Below are 17256 nucleotides of genomic sequence, written 5' to 3' on the forward strand. Positions count from 1 at the left end.
TTTTGATATTTGCAACCATAGTATAACAAAGACTTATATTTTTGATATTTATTTTATGTATTTAAAGGCCATTTAACAAAGAAAAATCAACCAAAAAAATGAGTTCGCGTGTCACCTCTGACACGCATGTCATAGGTTCGCCATCACTGCCTTAGACCCCGCCCATGCCCCAGGCCTTCACTGCCCTATTGCCTGTGTCCATGGGTTATGTATATATGCATATAAGTTCTTTGATTGATCTCTTCCTTCCCACCCACCCCCGCCTTCTCTCTGAGATTCCACAGTCTGTTCCATGCTTCCATGCCTCTGGATCTATTTTGTTCAACAGTTTATTTTTTTCATTAGAGTCCACATATGAGTGAGATCATGTGATACCATAAAATCTGATAACACCTCATATTTTAGAAATTTCCATGAAGCTAAAAAAATTTTAAATTATTTGTTGGACATAAAAAAAGGTATTTGCTATTATTAATCTGCATTTTACCTTTCTTCCTTTCATTATTAGCGTGGTATCACCAAGGTCTTGTTTTTGGAGTCAAGGATACTCTTCAATAATAGCCCTCAAGGCTTAACAACTTGCAAGAAAGTCATTCTTCACAATGTAGGACAAAACCATGCCTATTTCAAGGTGATGTAAAATCTTGGAATCTTACTTAGATCAAATCACATTATAATTTGAATGAATATTTTGCTATGAACACTATGGTATTAATACTTTAGTCTTTATAAATTTGGTAATGCTAATATTTAGATATTTCACATGATACTTTTCTGAGTATATTTTATCTACTTTGTCCTTTTAATTTCCCATAAAATTAATTTCTTCCTTTCTTTCTTAGTCTCTCCTTTTCTTCTCCTCTTACCCTCTTTTTTCTATCTGTTATTTTGTAATATTAAAAAAAGATAACTGATTTGAAGAAAATACCATTTAAAAATGTATTTTGTCAATGTCACATTCCATATTACATACTTTTTCTTTTCTTCTCTGTCATCAGGACTCTCAAGGTAGCAACTCAGACCATTCTAAAGATACTGTATTTATAGTTTTTTTCTGATCTAAATTGCCAGGTGGGGGCGTGTTTAAAGTGGTGATAGAATTTTTTGTTTTGTTTTTTTCTTATAACTGAAAAATCTATTAAGATCTCCTAATAGAAGTTAGCATTGGAGATCTTTCATTCAAGCTTTTATTTACACTAAAGGCCCGGTGCACAAAATTCTTACACTGGTAGGGTCCCTAGGCTTGGCTGGTGATCAGGGCCAATCTGTGGAGCGGCCAGCAAGGCAATTGGGGGGAGGGGGGCCCGCTGGCACCAGCCTTGGCCAGCCTGGTGCTGCCCACTCACTGGCCCCGCCCCCTCACCACCGCTGCCAGTCACCTCCCTCTGCAGGGCAACTGGTGGGGCAATCGGGGCTGGGGGTTGGGCCACTGGCACTTGCCTTGGCTGGCCTGGGGCCTGCAGGCTGGGGGAAGCTCCTGCGTTGAGCATCTGCCCCCTGGTAGTCAGTGTGCATCATAGCAACTGGTCATTCCACCGGTTCTGCTGTTTGGTTGATTTGCATATTAGGCTTTTATTATATAGGATGTCTTTTACCCCAATAACCAAATGAGGATACCTTTTTTTATTCTGTTGCTTCTGAATTAGATTTGAAGGCTCTTTGTTCCTTCATATCCCCAAATATCTTAACTTCCTATCTCCTTTTAAATATCTAATTTCCCTTTATTATTTTGGTTTAAAGGATGGTAGACAGGGCTAAATTGGTCTCTGTGACAAACCACATCGTAAGTTCCTTTTTTGAATGTCAACATGATACCTTAGACATTAGGCTATCAAGGAAATGACAAAGAAGAGGAAGTTATTTTATCATCTTGCTTCCCAACTACCTTTGCTTTCACTTTTTATGATCAGGGAAAAGGCAAAATTGTCGATGCATCTAGAACTTTAGCATCTTCCCTAAGAGATATAGTTCATCCTTTTAAGTTTTGCAGAGTCTTGAAAACACTTCAGACAATAAACTTCAGCTTCCTATTTGAATTGGAAGGTGCCATTACTGAATGTTCCATTTGCAAATCCTTGTTGAAATTCAAACTATATGTGCATCTAGTGTTTGAAAATCAGTTACACAATCATCTCATGCCCTGTGCCTGGAGGACCTCTCTCTAGATAGTAGTTTGGAAGCTTTCCTGTGAGAGCTTTGGAATAGTAACTTGAAAGGATAATGAAAACAAAACAGAACAAAAACAGTCTCATAGAAACAGAGACCAAAATGATGTTTACCAGAAGGGTGAGGGTAGTTGAAAACGGGAAGGGGAATGTAGTCAGAAATTTTGTAATAAGTTTACACATGACAGATCATTACTAGAATTAATAGGATGATAACATTGTAATGTCTAAAAGTGCCGAATCACTATATTGTACACATGAAACTAATATAACAAATATAAGCTCATATGCCAACTATACTTAAAAAATTAAAAAGAAAGGATAATTAGCATTTCTGCAAATTTTCATTTACAGGTTTGCAGTAAGAGTCTTATGTCTATCATTAATATTGTTCCATCAGAAGGAATAATTCCCTTTGGGGGGCTAACTGTTGTCACTATCACCTGTACACCTACCTTGGCAGAAAGATTCGATGTAATAGCAAAGGTATGTTTGTACACATGAGTCCCTGCACTGTATATATGTCTATGTGGATTTATTTGTTTGGTTGTTTAAGATATTTGTAGTGGTAAGTATAATGCTATAAAATGTTACAAACATATTTATTTTTAGAAACTTGTTTTGTTTTAATGATTTCTTCAAATGAAAAAGGGGTTTTAATGTTAAGCTATTAAAGAGTTTTTAATGCCCTGACTGGTTTGACTCAGGGGATAGAACGTCGGCCTGTGGACTGAAGGGTCCCAGGTTCGATTCCGGTCAAGGGCATGTATCTTGGTTGTGGGCATATCCCCAGTAGGGGGTGTGCAGGAGGCAGCTGATCGATGTTTCTCTCTCATTGATGTTTCTAACTCTCTATCCCTCTTCCTTCCTCTCTGTAAAAAAAATCAATAAAATATATTTTTTTAAAAAGAGTTTTTAAAATTTCTATTATATTCTAGCAATGAGTTAACTCTAATGAAGTGCAGATTTTAGCAATCTGAAAGAAAAGCTACATTGCCTATATCATCTATTATAAAAATGGTTAACAGAATCTGGCAAAAGGATTTGTAGAAAATATTTCTGGTAAAAGTTGGTAAAAGAAGCTTGTACTAAATTGAAATGAACACCTTTCATTAATATGAGGCATTTTCACATGAAATTGGAATTATATCTGGCATCTCTAACTTGTAACAAGCCCTCAGTATTCATAGAGTAAAATATTTTTTTTCATGGCATTAATTATATATCTTAGAAAAAAATAATTTTGGAATGCTAATTAAAAATAGCTTTAATGACTAAATGAATTACTAGCAAATTTTATATGATGTTAACATCTATATGTTATAGCACACATTAAATGTTTTATGTTCTAACAGTTATGTAAATGAAAAGATATTACCTTAATTTTAGGGACTTTTCTGTGTTCATTAAATAAAATAAATAAAACAAGACCAGTCTGTAATAAATTTTACATATTATAAACTCATAGAATAAAATACTCTTGATCTTCAATTTGATGATTAACTGTGTGCATTTATTCACATTGAAAAATAATATGTACACTGTCATCAGATCAAAATGAATGTCTTTAGACGTACTAGTATCACCATTTTATCTTTCAGTTCCCTATAACAATTTAAAAATAATATGTAGCTTAATGTAATGAACACTAATTTGCCTCACCCCAAAATAAATAGCCTAAGAATTATATCTTCTATAGAGAAACTTGTATTAAAAAATGCTTTTTAAAAATAGATTTTTGTTGATTTCATAGAGGAAGGGAAAGGGAGAGATAGAAACATCAATGATGAGATAGAATCATTGATCAGCTGCCTCATGCATGCTCCCCACTGGGGATTGCGCCTACAACCCAGGCATGTGCTTTGACTGAGAATTGAACTGTGACCTCCTAGTTCATAGTTCAATGCTCAATCACTAAGCCATACAAGTCAGATGAGAGATGCTTTTAAAATAGTTATTGTGGTATATGGTCTGTGATTTAGGCAGAATTTTTACATAGTATTCTGAAAAATATAGAATAATATGGCCACTAAAGTACAAATTTTACTAAAAGATTAATTTCTACTGTATCTTAGAAGAGTATGTTGTTTTTACAAAGCCTACCTTTTTTTAATTGTTGACAGTTTTACAGATATCTCCCATTTTCCCCCTTTTTGCCCCCTCCACCAAACCCCCAGGCCTTCCCCACACTATGTCTATGTCCATGGGTTATGCATATACTAGAGGCCCAGTGCACATAATTCGTTCACGGGTAGGGTCCCTAGGCCTGGCCAGCTATCACGGCTGATCGAGGCCTTCTGGCTGTTGGCCAGGGCCTTCCTTTGTTTTGTGCTGCCCCCTGGTGGTCAGCGCACATCATAGCGAGCGATTGAACTCCCGGTCTCCTGGTTGAACTCACTTTGCATATTAGCCTTTTATATATATAGACTAGTGGCCCAGTGCATGAAATTCGTGCACATTGAAAGGGAATTAATTAGAGGTTGTAAGCGTGAGGCAGTCCGCATTTCTGAAATTCAATGACATGAATTTTAGCTATTACTTTGCCAAATAAATGGAATTTACAGATATCATTTAAAAGAGCATTCAGCTTAATATTAAAAACTCTGGCTACCAAGTCAGGTCTGTTTTCAACTTTTTGCCAGTGTTGTAAATTGTTTGCAATATCTGCCCATTTGGGGTTGCATGTCATGGTTATGAATAAATTGGGCTTGCCATACTTTGTTATAATTGCCATAGCATCCTGATATCACTGCTGCATATTTCTGGGACTACCCTCAAAAGATGATGGAAGTATTATCATTTTACCAATCAGCACATTGTCATTTTCAGATCTAGATTTGAGATAATCCATCAAACCACTATATTTTTCAACTCTCAACTTAGATTGGTTTGCTTTGATGAAATTTATCCAATTGGCCCCCATCTTGGTTTCTCTCCAATTGGCCTCCATTTTTTAATACGAATCCACGATAAACTGTTGAGTTAATTTTCCTGCATTTAAAATAGGATTGAACGTGGCCCGCACAGAGAGATGAAATCCATAATACTGCATTTGTGTGACTCGTGTCCTTACATTTTGTCTAGTATTATTGTCAATTACACTGTTGTCTCTGAGTCTTAATGCAATATCTGTTCCCCAACCTTTTTCACCATGTGGAAGAAGAATAAGATATGTCATTGCATCTAATGTAGGAAACAGGATATTGATTTGTTTCATTTTAGTGGCATTTGGATTATTGGGATCTGGTTTACAATGAATGAGCAAGTCCTTTTCAAAAGGAGGTTTTCCATCTTCGTTTCTGAATATGACAGCAACCTCGGTTACACGGGGAGAATTATCTACCTGGGTCACTGTTACGATCATATTTAATTGCCATTGTCACTTCTGTGGGAGCAATACCTTTTGCTGCTGCTTCAGATTGGGCTTCCTTTTCTACCTCATGTAGTATCTTGTACGATTTTGTTAATTCAGTTATTTCATGCATGAGGTTGTTGATGTTGATCATGAGTCTTTCTGAGCAGCCCTGGTTTTCTGGCATTGCTAATCTTTGACTTGTAGCTTCGGCTGTATCCAAAATATAGAGTTGAGCAAACTTCTGAGAAACACCATCCGAAGGATGTAAAGTTCTAGTATGGTGATAAACTTGTCCGTGTATTCTAAAACAGTATGGCCCATATCCTGATGTCGATGCAATATTTGCACCCATGGAAGCAAAAGCAAAAGAACTATTTATGGAATGAATATTTTCCATGAAATTTTTACTGTCAGATCTTTGTTTGTCATTAATCTTTTTAAATATGCCGGGTAATCTGGAAAATGTGTATCATTTGAACAGACTTTCCCTTTGCTACAACATTGAGTAAATTTCCCATTGTATGGTTTTTCATCAGAGAAATTTTAGTGATAGGCAAAATTCACATCAAACAGTCATTCCACCATAACTATGTTCGAGAATTGCATCCTCATGTGCTCCATTTTTGCTGAGAAGGCAGTTCCTACCAGAATTGGTAGTACTTGTTGATGACTATTCTCTAGACATATTCTGTTGTCGCCACCGTCTTCTTTCAATTTCAAAGGCACGTTGGTCTTTAGACATTTTCTGTCGATGACGCCAGTGTTTTTTGGCATCAGAATGACGTTTTTCCAGTAGCTGGTGTTCAGATACATCCTGTCGCAGGTGCTGCCTTCTTTCAAGATCAGTCGCACGTTGCTCTTCAGACATTTTCTGTTGATAACGCCGGCATCTTTCGGCTGCAGAGCTATGTTATATCAACAGTTCTTTAGACATAGTCCCACCTCCCAGCTGTCACGGTCTGAGATGCAGGTGAATGAGAGTCCTGGCTGTCAGGCTGCTGAGAGCTGTCTGACCAACGGCTGATTCGGGCTGATTCTGTGGGGGTGGGACTTCCTCCTCCCTGCTGTCAGTTTCCACAGCTGTGATGAGGAAGCTGGGGTGACAGAGGGAGCCATGCCCTCCAAGCCACGCCCTCTCTCTCGCTCTGCTCTATGTCCAGCGGCCTCCTGCTCTGCCAAGTCTTCCAAACCTCTCGCTCTCTGCCCGCTCTCCTGCTCTGCTCTCCGTCGGCAAAGGTCCTGGGAGCCCGCAGGTGTGGCTTGGTGCGGCCGGCCTCACCCCCTGGGGCCAGCGATGATTCCAGGAGCCTATGGCCGCTGTTGCCTCCCAGGGCACTTGACACCTGCATATGCAAATTAACACGCCATATTTGTCAGGTTAATTTGCATACCCACTCCTGATTGGCTGGTGGGCATGGCTTGCAGGCATTGTGGAGGGACAGTTAATTTGCATCTTTTTGTTTTATTAGTATAGATGTTCTTTGGTTAATCTCTTCCTGTCCCCTCTGCCTTCCTCCCTGCTGAGATCTGTTATTGTATTTTATGCATCCATGTCTCTGGTCCTATTTTGTTCATCAGTTCATTAGATTCCACATATAAGTGAGATCATGTGATATTTGTCTTTCTCTAACTGGCTTATTTAGAAAAGCTTACCTTTTTAAAAGTGCAATACAATGAAATTTGTTCATTCATTCAACACAATCTCTGTTGTAGATGCTAGGGATGCAAAATCAAACAAAGAATTACACAACTAAATTCTTATTTCACTATCATAATTTTCCTGGAAACAGTTGAGTGTTCAGATAGTCCTTGGTTCAAGTTTCGCTAATGTTGCTTTCAAGTTTTATGACCTCTTTTATGACCTCAAAAAAAAAATTTTTTTAAATACCCTGACAAAATATTTGGCCTTTCTAAGCCTTAGGTTTCCTCACTTGGAAATTAGGTTATTAATAGAAGTAACCTGACAGAATACTGAGGATTAAAAAGAAGGTAATGCATTTAGCTCCGTACTCGGCCCATATGCTCATCAATTTTTAGCTGCTCTCATTTATAGTTGTTGTGGATATTAGTATCTTCCTATGGAAAGAAGTATGTTTGCAGTCAGTTTCCTGTTTGTTTTATTTTTAATAATCCATTGAAATTAGGTAAATACAAAAGGATCTCAGAGAGTTTGAGGCAATAATATAAATTCAAGTGGGTAGAATTCTGCAGTCAGGTTCACAATCTGTCAGCTGATTCCATTTGTGGTGGAGGTTTTAAGAGCTGAATACTCACTCCTCTTAGGAATATAAATTCTGCATAATAAGAATTGTGATGACAACTGCCAGAATAAATCTTGTGACATTTATAAAATGTTACGATGATTTAAATTATAAAATGTTACATAAATGCCAGGTAACACTTCAGCAGTGTATGAGTATATTTTAATGTGGTTTCTACAGAGTTTTATATTTTTTTCTAAATATTAGGTTGCTATACGCCATGCAAGTGACATAGAACTTAGGATTGGTGGAACTGCTGACGTTGCTGATATTGAAATCATACCAGTAAGTGTGTATCCGGTTTATTAATTGTGGTGGTTCTATGTCCCTAGTTAGTCCCTTTATGTTTAAAAATGTTATTATGTATTAATTTGACACAAATTATATGTAAATAAGTAATGAAGCAGAATAGTAAATAAAGGTGTAAGAATTCACCACCAAACTTAAGTATCAGAGCACTACCAGTACCATTAAATCATCTGTAGGTTTCATCATGATTCTGCTCCTTTTAAGGGATAATTCCTTTCCTTAATTTTTTGGTTATTATCCCTTTACTTTTTCTAATTGGGTTACAATATGTGTATGAATTCCTTAACCATTCATTGTTTAGTTTACTCTGTTCATTTTTGAGCTTTATAAAATTCATGTACAGTCTTTGGTGTGTTGCTTTAAATTAAATATTGTGTTTCCAAATTTTATCGAAGTTGTGTATGTGGTTGTATTCTATTATCACAGCTATTTAATAGTCCATTGCATAGACATACTATAATTTATATTCACATTCCATTGTTCATAAATTTAGGTGTTTCTGTTTTTTTGTTATTACAAAGACTATACCTATGAACATTGATATACATACCTTCTGAGGCACTTATGCAAGAGTTTTCTTTTGGAGTGGAGTTGCTGAGACATTGAATATACGCATGTTTGACCTCACAAGATAATTTCCATATTTTCTCTTCATGTTTCCATTGATCCACATTCCATTGCTCTATACATTGTATTATAAGACTTAATGTTTGCCAGTCTTTGGAATATAAAATGATATCTCACTGTGGTGTTGATTTGCATTTTTGCATTATAATTATACTTAATTTTTTTTTGTTCTGTACCCTGATGAAATTTTGTTCTATAATTGATAGAGTGCACACACATGCTTTTTTTGGCCAGCCTCTCAGGAATTATATATGGCCTCATCTACCCAGAGAAACTTATCCTGATCTTTCAAAGCAGACCCATATGCCCCTCTATTGTGACATTTACAAGATGTTACAGACATCTTCAATTCTGGGAACATCTTCATTATAGTGATTGTCAATTGTTTTCAGGTTATATGCACTTTTCTTTTTCTCTTTCAATAGTTCCCCAGTACCTAGCACCATTTTGGTGCTTAACTAAATTGAGCAGAAATTGATGAGGCTGCTGGTTGCCTTAGGTAGGCCTCACTACTAGTTTGTACTTTAATGGCATCAGCACAATTCTATGGTTTAATGTTCCAAACCTTATTTTATTCAGTATTGAAGGCATTATGAGTCCACATAGATGGACATATATTAAGCTAGCTTGTCCAAGACTATGGTTACTCCTGGATATTAAACCCTGTAGGATCAGAGTGCTTTTTCCATTGCTATAGTGTTCCTCCTTGAACAATTTTGGACAAGTATTGAGACTTTTACTACTTTATTTCCTCATGCCAAAGACATTTGTGGCAGGCTTTTCATGTTATGGCACAGCTAAGTAGTTTATAGAACTTTACATTAATAAATATTTATTAATATTTCCTAATTACGTTGGATTTTAAACATAGCTGCCTTAAAAAAATATTCTAGTACCACCTGGTACTATTAGCAGTACATTTAATAAGTGTGTGGCATTGACTCTGTATCTTAGTAACAATTAGGAAATTTTTCCCAAATGAGCAAATGGACAAGGCCAGAATGGGATAAGAGGAATGGTTTTTTGCATATATAAAGTGTCAAACTTTCATTAACCATTTTGGATTTTATAAATTTCACCTGTGCAATTGGGTTGATATTTTAAGTGAAACAGATAGTGGCCAATTGACCTTAATGAAGTATTTTCCTTAACATTAGAATATTGTTGCTTCTTTCTCTTTGAATAATACATGTAATTTTTTTACTAAGGAACTGTAGGGTACATATCAGTGATGGCGAACCTTTTGAGCTCGGCATGTCAGCATTTTGAAAAACCCTAACTTAACTCTGGTGCCGTGTCACATATAGAAATTTTTTGATATTTGCAACCATAGTAAAACAAAGACTTATATTTTTGATATTTATTTTATATATTTAAATGCCATTTAACAAAGAAAAATCAACCAAAAAAAATGAGTTCGCGTGTCACCTCTGACACGCGTGTCATAGGTTCGCCCTCACTGGTATATATAGTAGCACCACCAGAAGGACAAATTCTATAGTTTTGTGGTGTAGGCACATCCTGACATATAAGCTCAAGTTAAGATACAATCAATAAACATTCCTTATATATTTAAGCTGAGTCTCACTTTGTATGGATGCAAAATGAATTATACTTAAGCACCACCAGGAGAAACAGATATGTAAACAAATAAAGGGACTTTGTGATGGTGTAATATAAGTAAATATAAGGAACAGAAATAGTCCTGAGCAGTGTCCTTAGTTTTGGTTTATCAAACTGGGGATTGAAGGATGCATAATATTTTATCAGGCAATAATAAGTTAGTGAAAGGTCTTCCTGACCAAGGGACACCTTGCTAAAGATACAGAAGGTTGAAGCATCAGGTATTGGTTGGAAATGACAAGTCATACAGCTTACTGAAGTATGAGGTGGTAGGGTGAGAATGAAGCTAGGTGAGGCTGGAACATGAGCTAGGGGAAGGTCATGGTGACCTTTGTGAGCCTTGCTAATGAATTTGATATTCTCCTGTAGATGGAGGAGAATCATTAAATTTTAATACACGAAGCAGTGTGGTCAGATTTTCAGCGGCTTTAATTGTGACTTAGTTTTGTAGGGGAGAATTGGAGAAAGTGAGAATCTAGAAATGAAATGAAAAGTGATGAGTTACTAACTTTATTCAGTTACGAAAAGGATAAGAAGTGAGGAAGGAGGCAGAATTAATGGGATTTGGTAACTGATTATATACAGGAGTTGGGGGAAGGAAGGAAAATGTGACTAATTTTTATAGAGTACTCTAGTTAATGTCTTTGGTGAACATAACAGTATATTTTTTGTTGAGGTAGCATTCACATAAAACATGTTAATTTCCTGTGTACAACATAATGATTCGATATTTGTATTTATTGAAAAAAATGATTGCCACAATAAGTCTAGTTAATATCTGTCACCAAACATAGTTACAAATATTTTCTTATGATGAGGACTTTTAAGGTCTGCCTCTTACAGTTTAATTTTTAGTTTAATTATTCTCTTAAACTATTACACTACTTTCTAATTATTCCTTTTTAAAATTTTAGGACACATTTATCTTCAGCGGCACCTTTCTTGGCGGTACCCAGATTATTCCATTTTTGGTAAAGAACAAAGGCATAACACGTGCCAGAGTGGAGTTTAATCTAGAAGGTCATTTATATTTTTCAATAGTTTTTAAACACAAAACAGGTATATATGTTATACTATAATTATATTATTGTAAAAATAAAACAGTTTTAAGTTGCTCAAAGATATCATTTTGTAAGTCAGGGGCAATTATTTTTAACTGTTTTTAATGATTCAGCGAATGATTTTCTTATGCTCTATAATCATGGTTTTACTTCTAGAAACACATCAATATTAATATCATAACACTTTGGTAATGCATGACATATAGCTGCTTATTAATTGTTTTCATATAGTAAGTTATATATAAGTATATACTATAAATAAAAATAAAATTATTAATTTCTAGTTTTAATTGCTCATGAATTTCAGATAAATGTCCTGGAGAGCTCTCTATGTTTATTCATATATTAGGTATTTTTATGTTAAGTTAAGTTTTAAAATATGCACTTTTATAAGTGCATTTCATTTGTTTACTCCAGGGGTTGGCAAATTAAGGCCTGTAGGCCAAATTTGGCCTGATACCTGCTTTTATAAATAAAGTTTTATTAAAACACAGACACACTTATTTGTATATTGTTTATGGCTGCATGTCTGCTATAATTGCAGAGTTGAATGGTTGTGACAGAAATCACGTGGCTTGCAAAACCTAAAATACTTACTATCTGGGCACTTCTAAAAAAAGTTTGCTGAGCATTGGTTTCGTCATTCCTTCAATAAATATTTGTTGAGTACCCAGTATAGGCTAGATCAGTGGTTCTCAACCTTCTGGCCCTTCAAATACATTCCTCATGTTGTGACCCAACCATAAAATTATTTTCGTTGCTACTTTATAACTGTAATGTTGCTACTGTTATGCATCGTAATGTAAATATATGATATGCAAGATGGTCTTAGGCGACCCCTGTGAAAGGGTCGTTTGACTGCCAAAGGGGTCGCGACCCACAGGTTGAGAACCACTGGGCTAGATACTCCATTTTGAGTCTATAAAGGTATCTTACATTTTCTTGAGAAGTGAACAGTAAGTTTAATGGTAAGGGTATCAGTACTAAACAGATGATCCACAAAAAGGGTTTAAATGACAAGGGTTTAATAAAGGAATTATCTATGGAGGTGGGAGCCAGGTGGAAAGAAACCAGCAAGGGATGGAAGCTGCTACTACCTCTGGGCCCGAAGGAGCAAGAGGAGGCAAGATATTAGTGGAGCCCTGTGAGTTTTGAAACTATGAAGGATGGGCCAACTTGAGTAGTTACAGCTCTAAAAGAACGAAGCCATTGCCAGAACTAGCCAAAGCAGGGAAGACACAAGGGCATATATACCTTTTACCTTCTCATATCCTGCTGGAGTCTCCCTGTGGTTGAACCAAAGCAGAGGCAGAAGAGCAATGGGGCCTAGCTGAATCAGCCTGTAGAGGTCAGGACAGAGCAGAGAAAGATGGCTATTGGACTAAGTAATAAATAGAGACCACCTATATCACCAGGTGAGGAGAATAAAGAATCAGATTATTGCCATATAACATGGCAGATGCTATAGGACAAGTCAGTGCATAATGCTAAGGGAGCATATTCTAGGGAAAACTAGACAAAAAGCAAGAAAGAAAATGTTTTGCAGAATTTGATGTGTAAATTGAGTCTTGGAGGAGACACGCAAGAAAAGGGAATCTATGAAAGAATGCAAGTAAAAGCCTAGAAATGAGTCAGTGTGGAAGTAGTTCAGGACATCTAAAGCATAGAGGAACAGGACCGGAGGGGCAAGTGAGACCCAGGTTGCTGAGGGTCTTTTCTGGACTGTTAGCCTAGATCAGTGGTCGGCAAACTGCGGCTCGTGAGCCACATGCAGCTCTTTGGCCCCTTGAGTGTGGCTCTTCCACAAAATACCACGTGAGGGCACGCACGTACAGTGCAATTGAAACTTCGTGGCCCATGCGCAAAAGTCGGTATTTTGTGGAAGAGCCACACTCAAGGAGCCAAAGAGCCGCATGTGGCTCGTGAGCCGCAGTTTGCCGACCACTGGCCTAGATGTTAGGCAGCATCATTAAAGGATTTATATCTAGGCAATGGTATAATTAGGCTCATGCTTTACTAATTTTCCTTTTGGAGGAAAGTTGAGATTGGTCTGGGGCAAAGAGTAGATGTGGGAAAGGCAAGACTAGAGACAGGGTGATCCATTAGGTATGGTTGTACAGGTGTGATGTGCTGAGATCCTGTACTCAGGTCATGATGCTGGGGATGGGAAGGAGGGGAGTACAAAGGTTCTGAGGATTTAGAAAGTCTCTGACTTGGTTACTAAGTGAACATGGGTATTAGGGAAGAGGAGGAAGTCTTAAATCACTCCCAGTTTTTGACACTAAGGGGTGGGTGACAATTAATAGTTGATGCAATTTAGGAGGAGCAGGTTTAGGTGAGCATACTGTGTTTGAGGAGGCTGTGGAATAGCCCAGAAATAACAATAAACAGTTGGAAATCAATATGAAATCTATATTAATTTTTCAAAAAAATCTGGATGTTGAAACTCTCATGGTTTTAACACTTCACTCTAACTGACCAGCCCATATACTTTCATGCACCTAGTTCAATGGATCACAGCCTCTTCTTGCTTATTCTGCAGAGCTACTCTGCAAAGTGCCTTTCCTCAATTCTGCCTTAGTCCTAGCTCAAACCTCCCCTCTAGGTCACTGCATCTTTTCAAATGCTTTCTCTGCCTGCAAGCCTTTTGCCTCATACTTATACCAGAGAGTGGTCTCCTTAAAGCAGAGATGTTATCAGACCTCTGCTTAAAAAGCTTTGCTGGTTCCCTATTACCAGTGTTTCTCAGCAGCGTGCTGCTGACACAGTCTAGGAAGTATGTAAATGGATCTTAATTAACAACTTGCAGTATAGTTTATACTTAAAATACCCTGAAAATGTATCTTATTTTTATAAATATTTGAACACATAAATGCCCTTCATTGGCAAATTAGACTTGTTTTTTTCACATGATGGCTTCAGGATTATTTGATAGAGTGACTTACAGGAGAGGAAAGTTTGAGATCCATTTGTGTTGGCTGTGATTCCACTTTGTCTTCCCAGCCACCACTTCCATTATAGGCGCCATCGGTTCTCTGTGCCGCTGCCAGATTCTGTTTTGCGTTTCCTCCCAGTGGCACTGGGCTTCCCTTCTAGGATGCTTCCCTTTTGTTTTTGGTCCCTGCTGCTTGAGATCCTGTCTTCTTTTATAAATGAGCTTCAACCTCCTGAGTCCTGTTGGTCATTAGTCCCATTCCCCTCCCCCATCCAATTGTTTGAAATTACTTTTTAAATCTTTTCTCCCTTAGGATGTTGTATAAGTTTTATTGTAACACTAACCAAAAAGGGCTATGTACCTGTTTGTCTCTTCTGGTACACTGTGAGCTCCATGGGATTAAAGACTATATATAGTTTTTGTTTTCTATTAGAACAGTCCAGTATAGTGCTGTGTATATTATAGGCACTCAAGAAACATTTATTGAAGCTAACTTGGATTATTGCATTTCACAAACTATATTTTATATATACTCCAAATATATTTATGAATATTGTTTTATTTATCCATTTTTGTTATGTCTTCTATTTTCAAAACATACATGCATTCAAGGTGGATATTCTTTGCTGTGCAATATGTGCATCTTTCCCCATATCACCAACAATGTTTATATTAATGTAAACTTAATGGGTGTGGGTTTTTTTTTTTGTTCATTTGTTTAATGGTTTTTACATTGTAGTAAGTGAAATTGAGTAGGATGAAAGAGGGTAGAATGAGATATTGGAGTTCATTTCCAGACAGGGATAAATGAACTTATTATTATTCCTTGGCATAATCTGAAAACTTTATGGAGGAAAAAGAATTTTTAAAATCATTTAGATGAGGACAGAGTTCTGTCCTAACATTTGATCTTTCAGAAAATTGTTTCAGAGGTTAATTTAAATAGTTATAATTTTTGAACCTGAAGTTTGCATTACTATTGGTCAATTGTTTCTGTATCTTTTGTATCTGGAGTGATTCCATTTTGTCAAGTTTTCTTTTGTAAAATTGTGTTTCTCTTCTTTGTGCACTCTTTAAGACATCAGGAGTGGTCTGCATCTTCCCTGCTCCATCTTCACTGGAAAGCATGTCTCCCAAACTTCTCAGATCTAAGATTCAGTCAGTTATGTGACCTTGACCTTTACTAGTATTTCTTTCCACATTCATCTGATAGGACTATGATATGCTTCTTGAATGTTGGAGATTTTTTGAAAAATGGAATTACTGTCTGTTTTGCTAATTGAATATATATTTGCTCCATGTTTGGATATCAGTTTTGCTGATTAGAACTTTGGTATTTAGAGCGATTATTTAATCCAGCAAACTTACACAGCACAGCACAAATATTTTAGGAATTGCTTTTAGGTTGTTAAGAACACATTGATGATGTTTCTTAGTGTTTCATTTAACAACTAGAGGCCTGGTGCATGAATTCATGCACAGGTGGGGTCCGGCCAGTCCGCCCTGATGGGGGCGATCAGGGCCGGGCTGGCATGGGGCCGGGGGGGGGCATGGGAGGTTGGCCAGGGGCTGATTGGGGCCCCGATCGGGCTGGTTGGTTGCCACAGTGCGCGTCCTAGCAACCGGTTGTTCCAGTAGTTCCGTTGTTCTGGTTGCTTGGCTTTTATATATATAGATGGGCTTCTTTTACATGCACTCTTTCTTGTCTTATAGGGAAACACAAAGACCCTGCATTTCCTCACCGGTATTATTTAGAGTTAGAGGGAGAGACATCTATGGAATGCGGCATATTATTTGCTCCCGAAGAAGTAAGTTCAACTTTCTATTACTGATATTACTGGGGTATGGTGAAGTTACTGATAATCATAACCAAGAAGATACCAAAAATCACTGAAGCTCTTTTTGTAATGGGTCTTTTTCTCATTTGTGAGCATGCCTGGGTGTATCCTTTAATTCAGAAAAATGATTGCTAGAGCTGTCTGGCTCCTGCTTGCAGAGTGTTTCAAGCAGTGCACAGGGCACACACAAGGAACCTATAGTCTTGTTTTCCCAATTATGTTGTCTAGAAAACTCAAGATATGACTTGTATGAAGGACAGGGAAGTTGAGACTAACCCCCAAATCACTTATATTTGAGCCAGAGTGTACTTTGTACTTATCTTTAATTGGGCCTTGCTCAGTGCTCTTGGAATCACTATCTGAATTTACTTTAAATATGCTGTGAAGATTTAGGAGGTGTTGCTATGATACGGATTCTTTTTGTAGTGTTCCTTCATGTTTAGTGATTTAAAAACCACAATAACAGTAAAGATAGCATGATTGTGGGCTTCATTTAAGAATGTTGGGGAATTCCAAAATGGTGGCAGAGTAAGTGGAAGCTACACTGACACTATCCCAGGATCAAACTGGAATTACAACTGAAATACAGAAAAAAATATCCTGAATAATAAGCTGAAGAATAGTTGGAGAGAATCCTGATAACCAATGACAGAAAGTGGAGACCACATAGAGACTGGTAGGAAGGCCGGAGATAGGAAAGGGCTGGCTGGGTTCTAACAGGCAGCAGCTGAACTTCTGGAAGGATATCTCAGCTGTGGGGGGTTTCCACTGAGAACTCTGGGATATAAACCTCAAGCCGGGCTCCCCAGCCCAGAACACCAGACCTGAGAAAGGTGCCCACAGAACATCGGGCAGTGAAAAGCAGTGGGGTTGCTGTCTGCCAGGGAGAAATGGCTGGAAATGCAAGCACCCTCTTAATGGGCCAACACACAAAATTTTGTGTGCAGCTACTCACCTTGGGCTCCAGAAGAGGGAGGAGCGTGGGAACTAGAGCTGTGTGAGTAGAATCCAGGGTTGGAGGCTCGGAGGTTAGAGCTTGGAAGGGAGCCACCCCAGTTTCCTGTGCAGAGTCATTCCCTCAC

General features: G+C 37.5%; 1 protein-coding gene across 1 annotated transcript in view; it reads left to right on the forward strand.

Annotated features, from left to right (window-relative positions):
- The window catches only part of CFAP47 (cilia and flagella associated protein 47), a 425326-nt gene that overhangs the window by 65672 nt on the left and 342398 nt on the right, over nt 1-17256 (forward strand). Inside the window, 5 exon segments of the mRNA XM_014462850.1 lie at nt 509-631; nt 2520-2651; nt 7989-8066; nt 11255-11399; nt 16050-16144. Of these exon segments, the coding sequence (XP_014318336.1) occupies nt 509-631; nt 2520-2651; nt 7989-8066; nt 11255-11399; nt 16050-16144 (573 nt within the window).

The sequence above is a fragment of the Myotis lucifugus genome, unplaced genomic scaffold (assembly GCF_000147115.1).
Source record: "Myotis lucifugus unplaced genomic scaffold, Myoluc2.0 scaffold_192, whole genome shotgun sequence".
In the NCBI taxonomy this organism is placed as follows: domain Eukaryota; kingdom Metazoa; phylum Chordata; class Mammalia; order Chiroptera; family Vespertilionidae; genus Myotis; species Myotis lucifugus.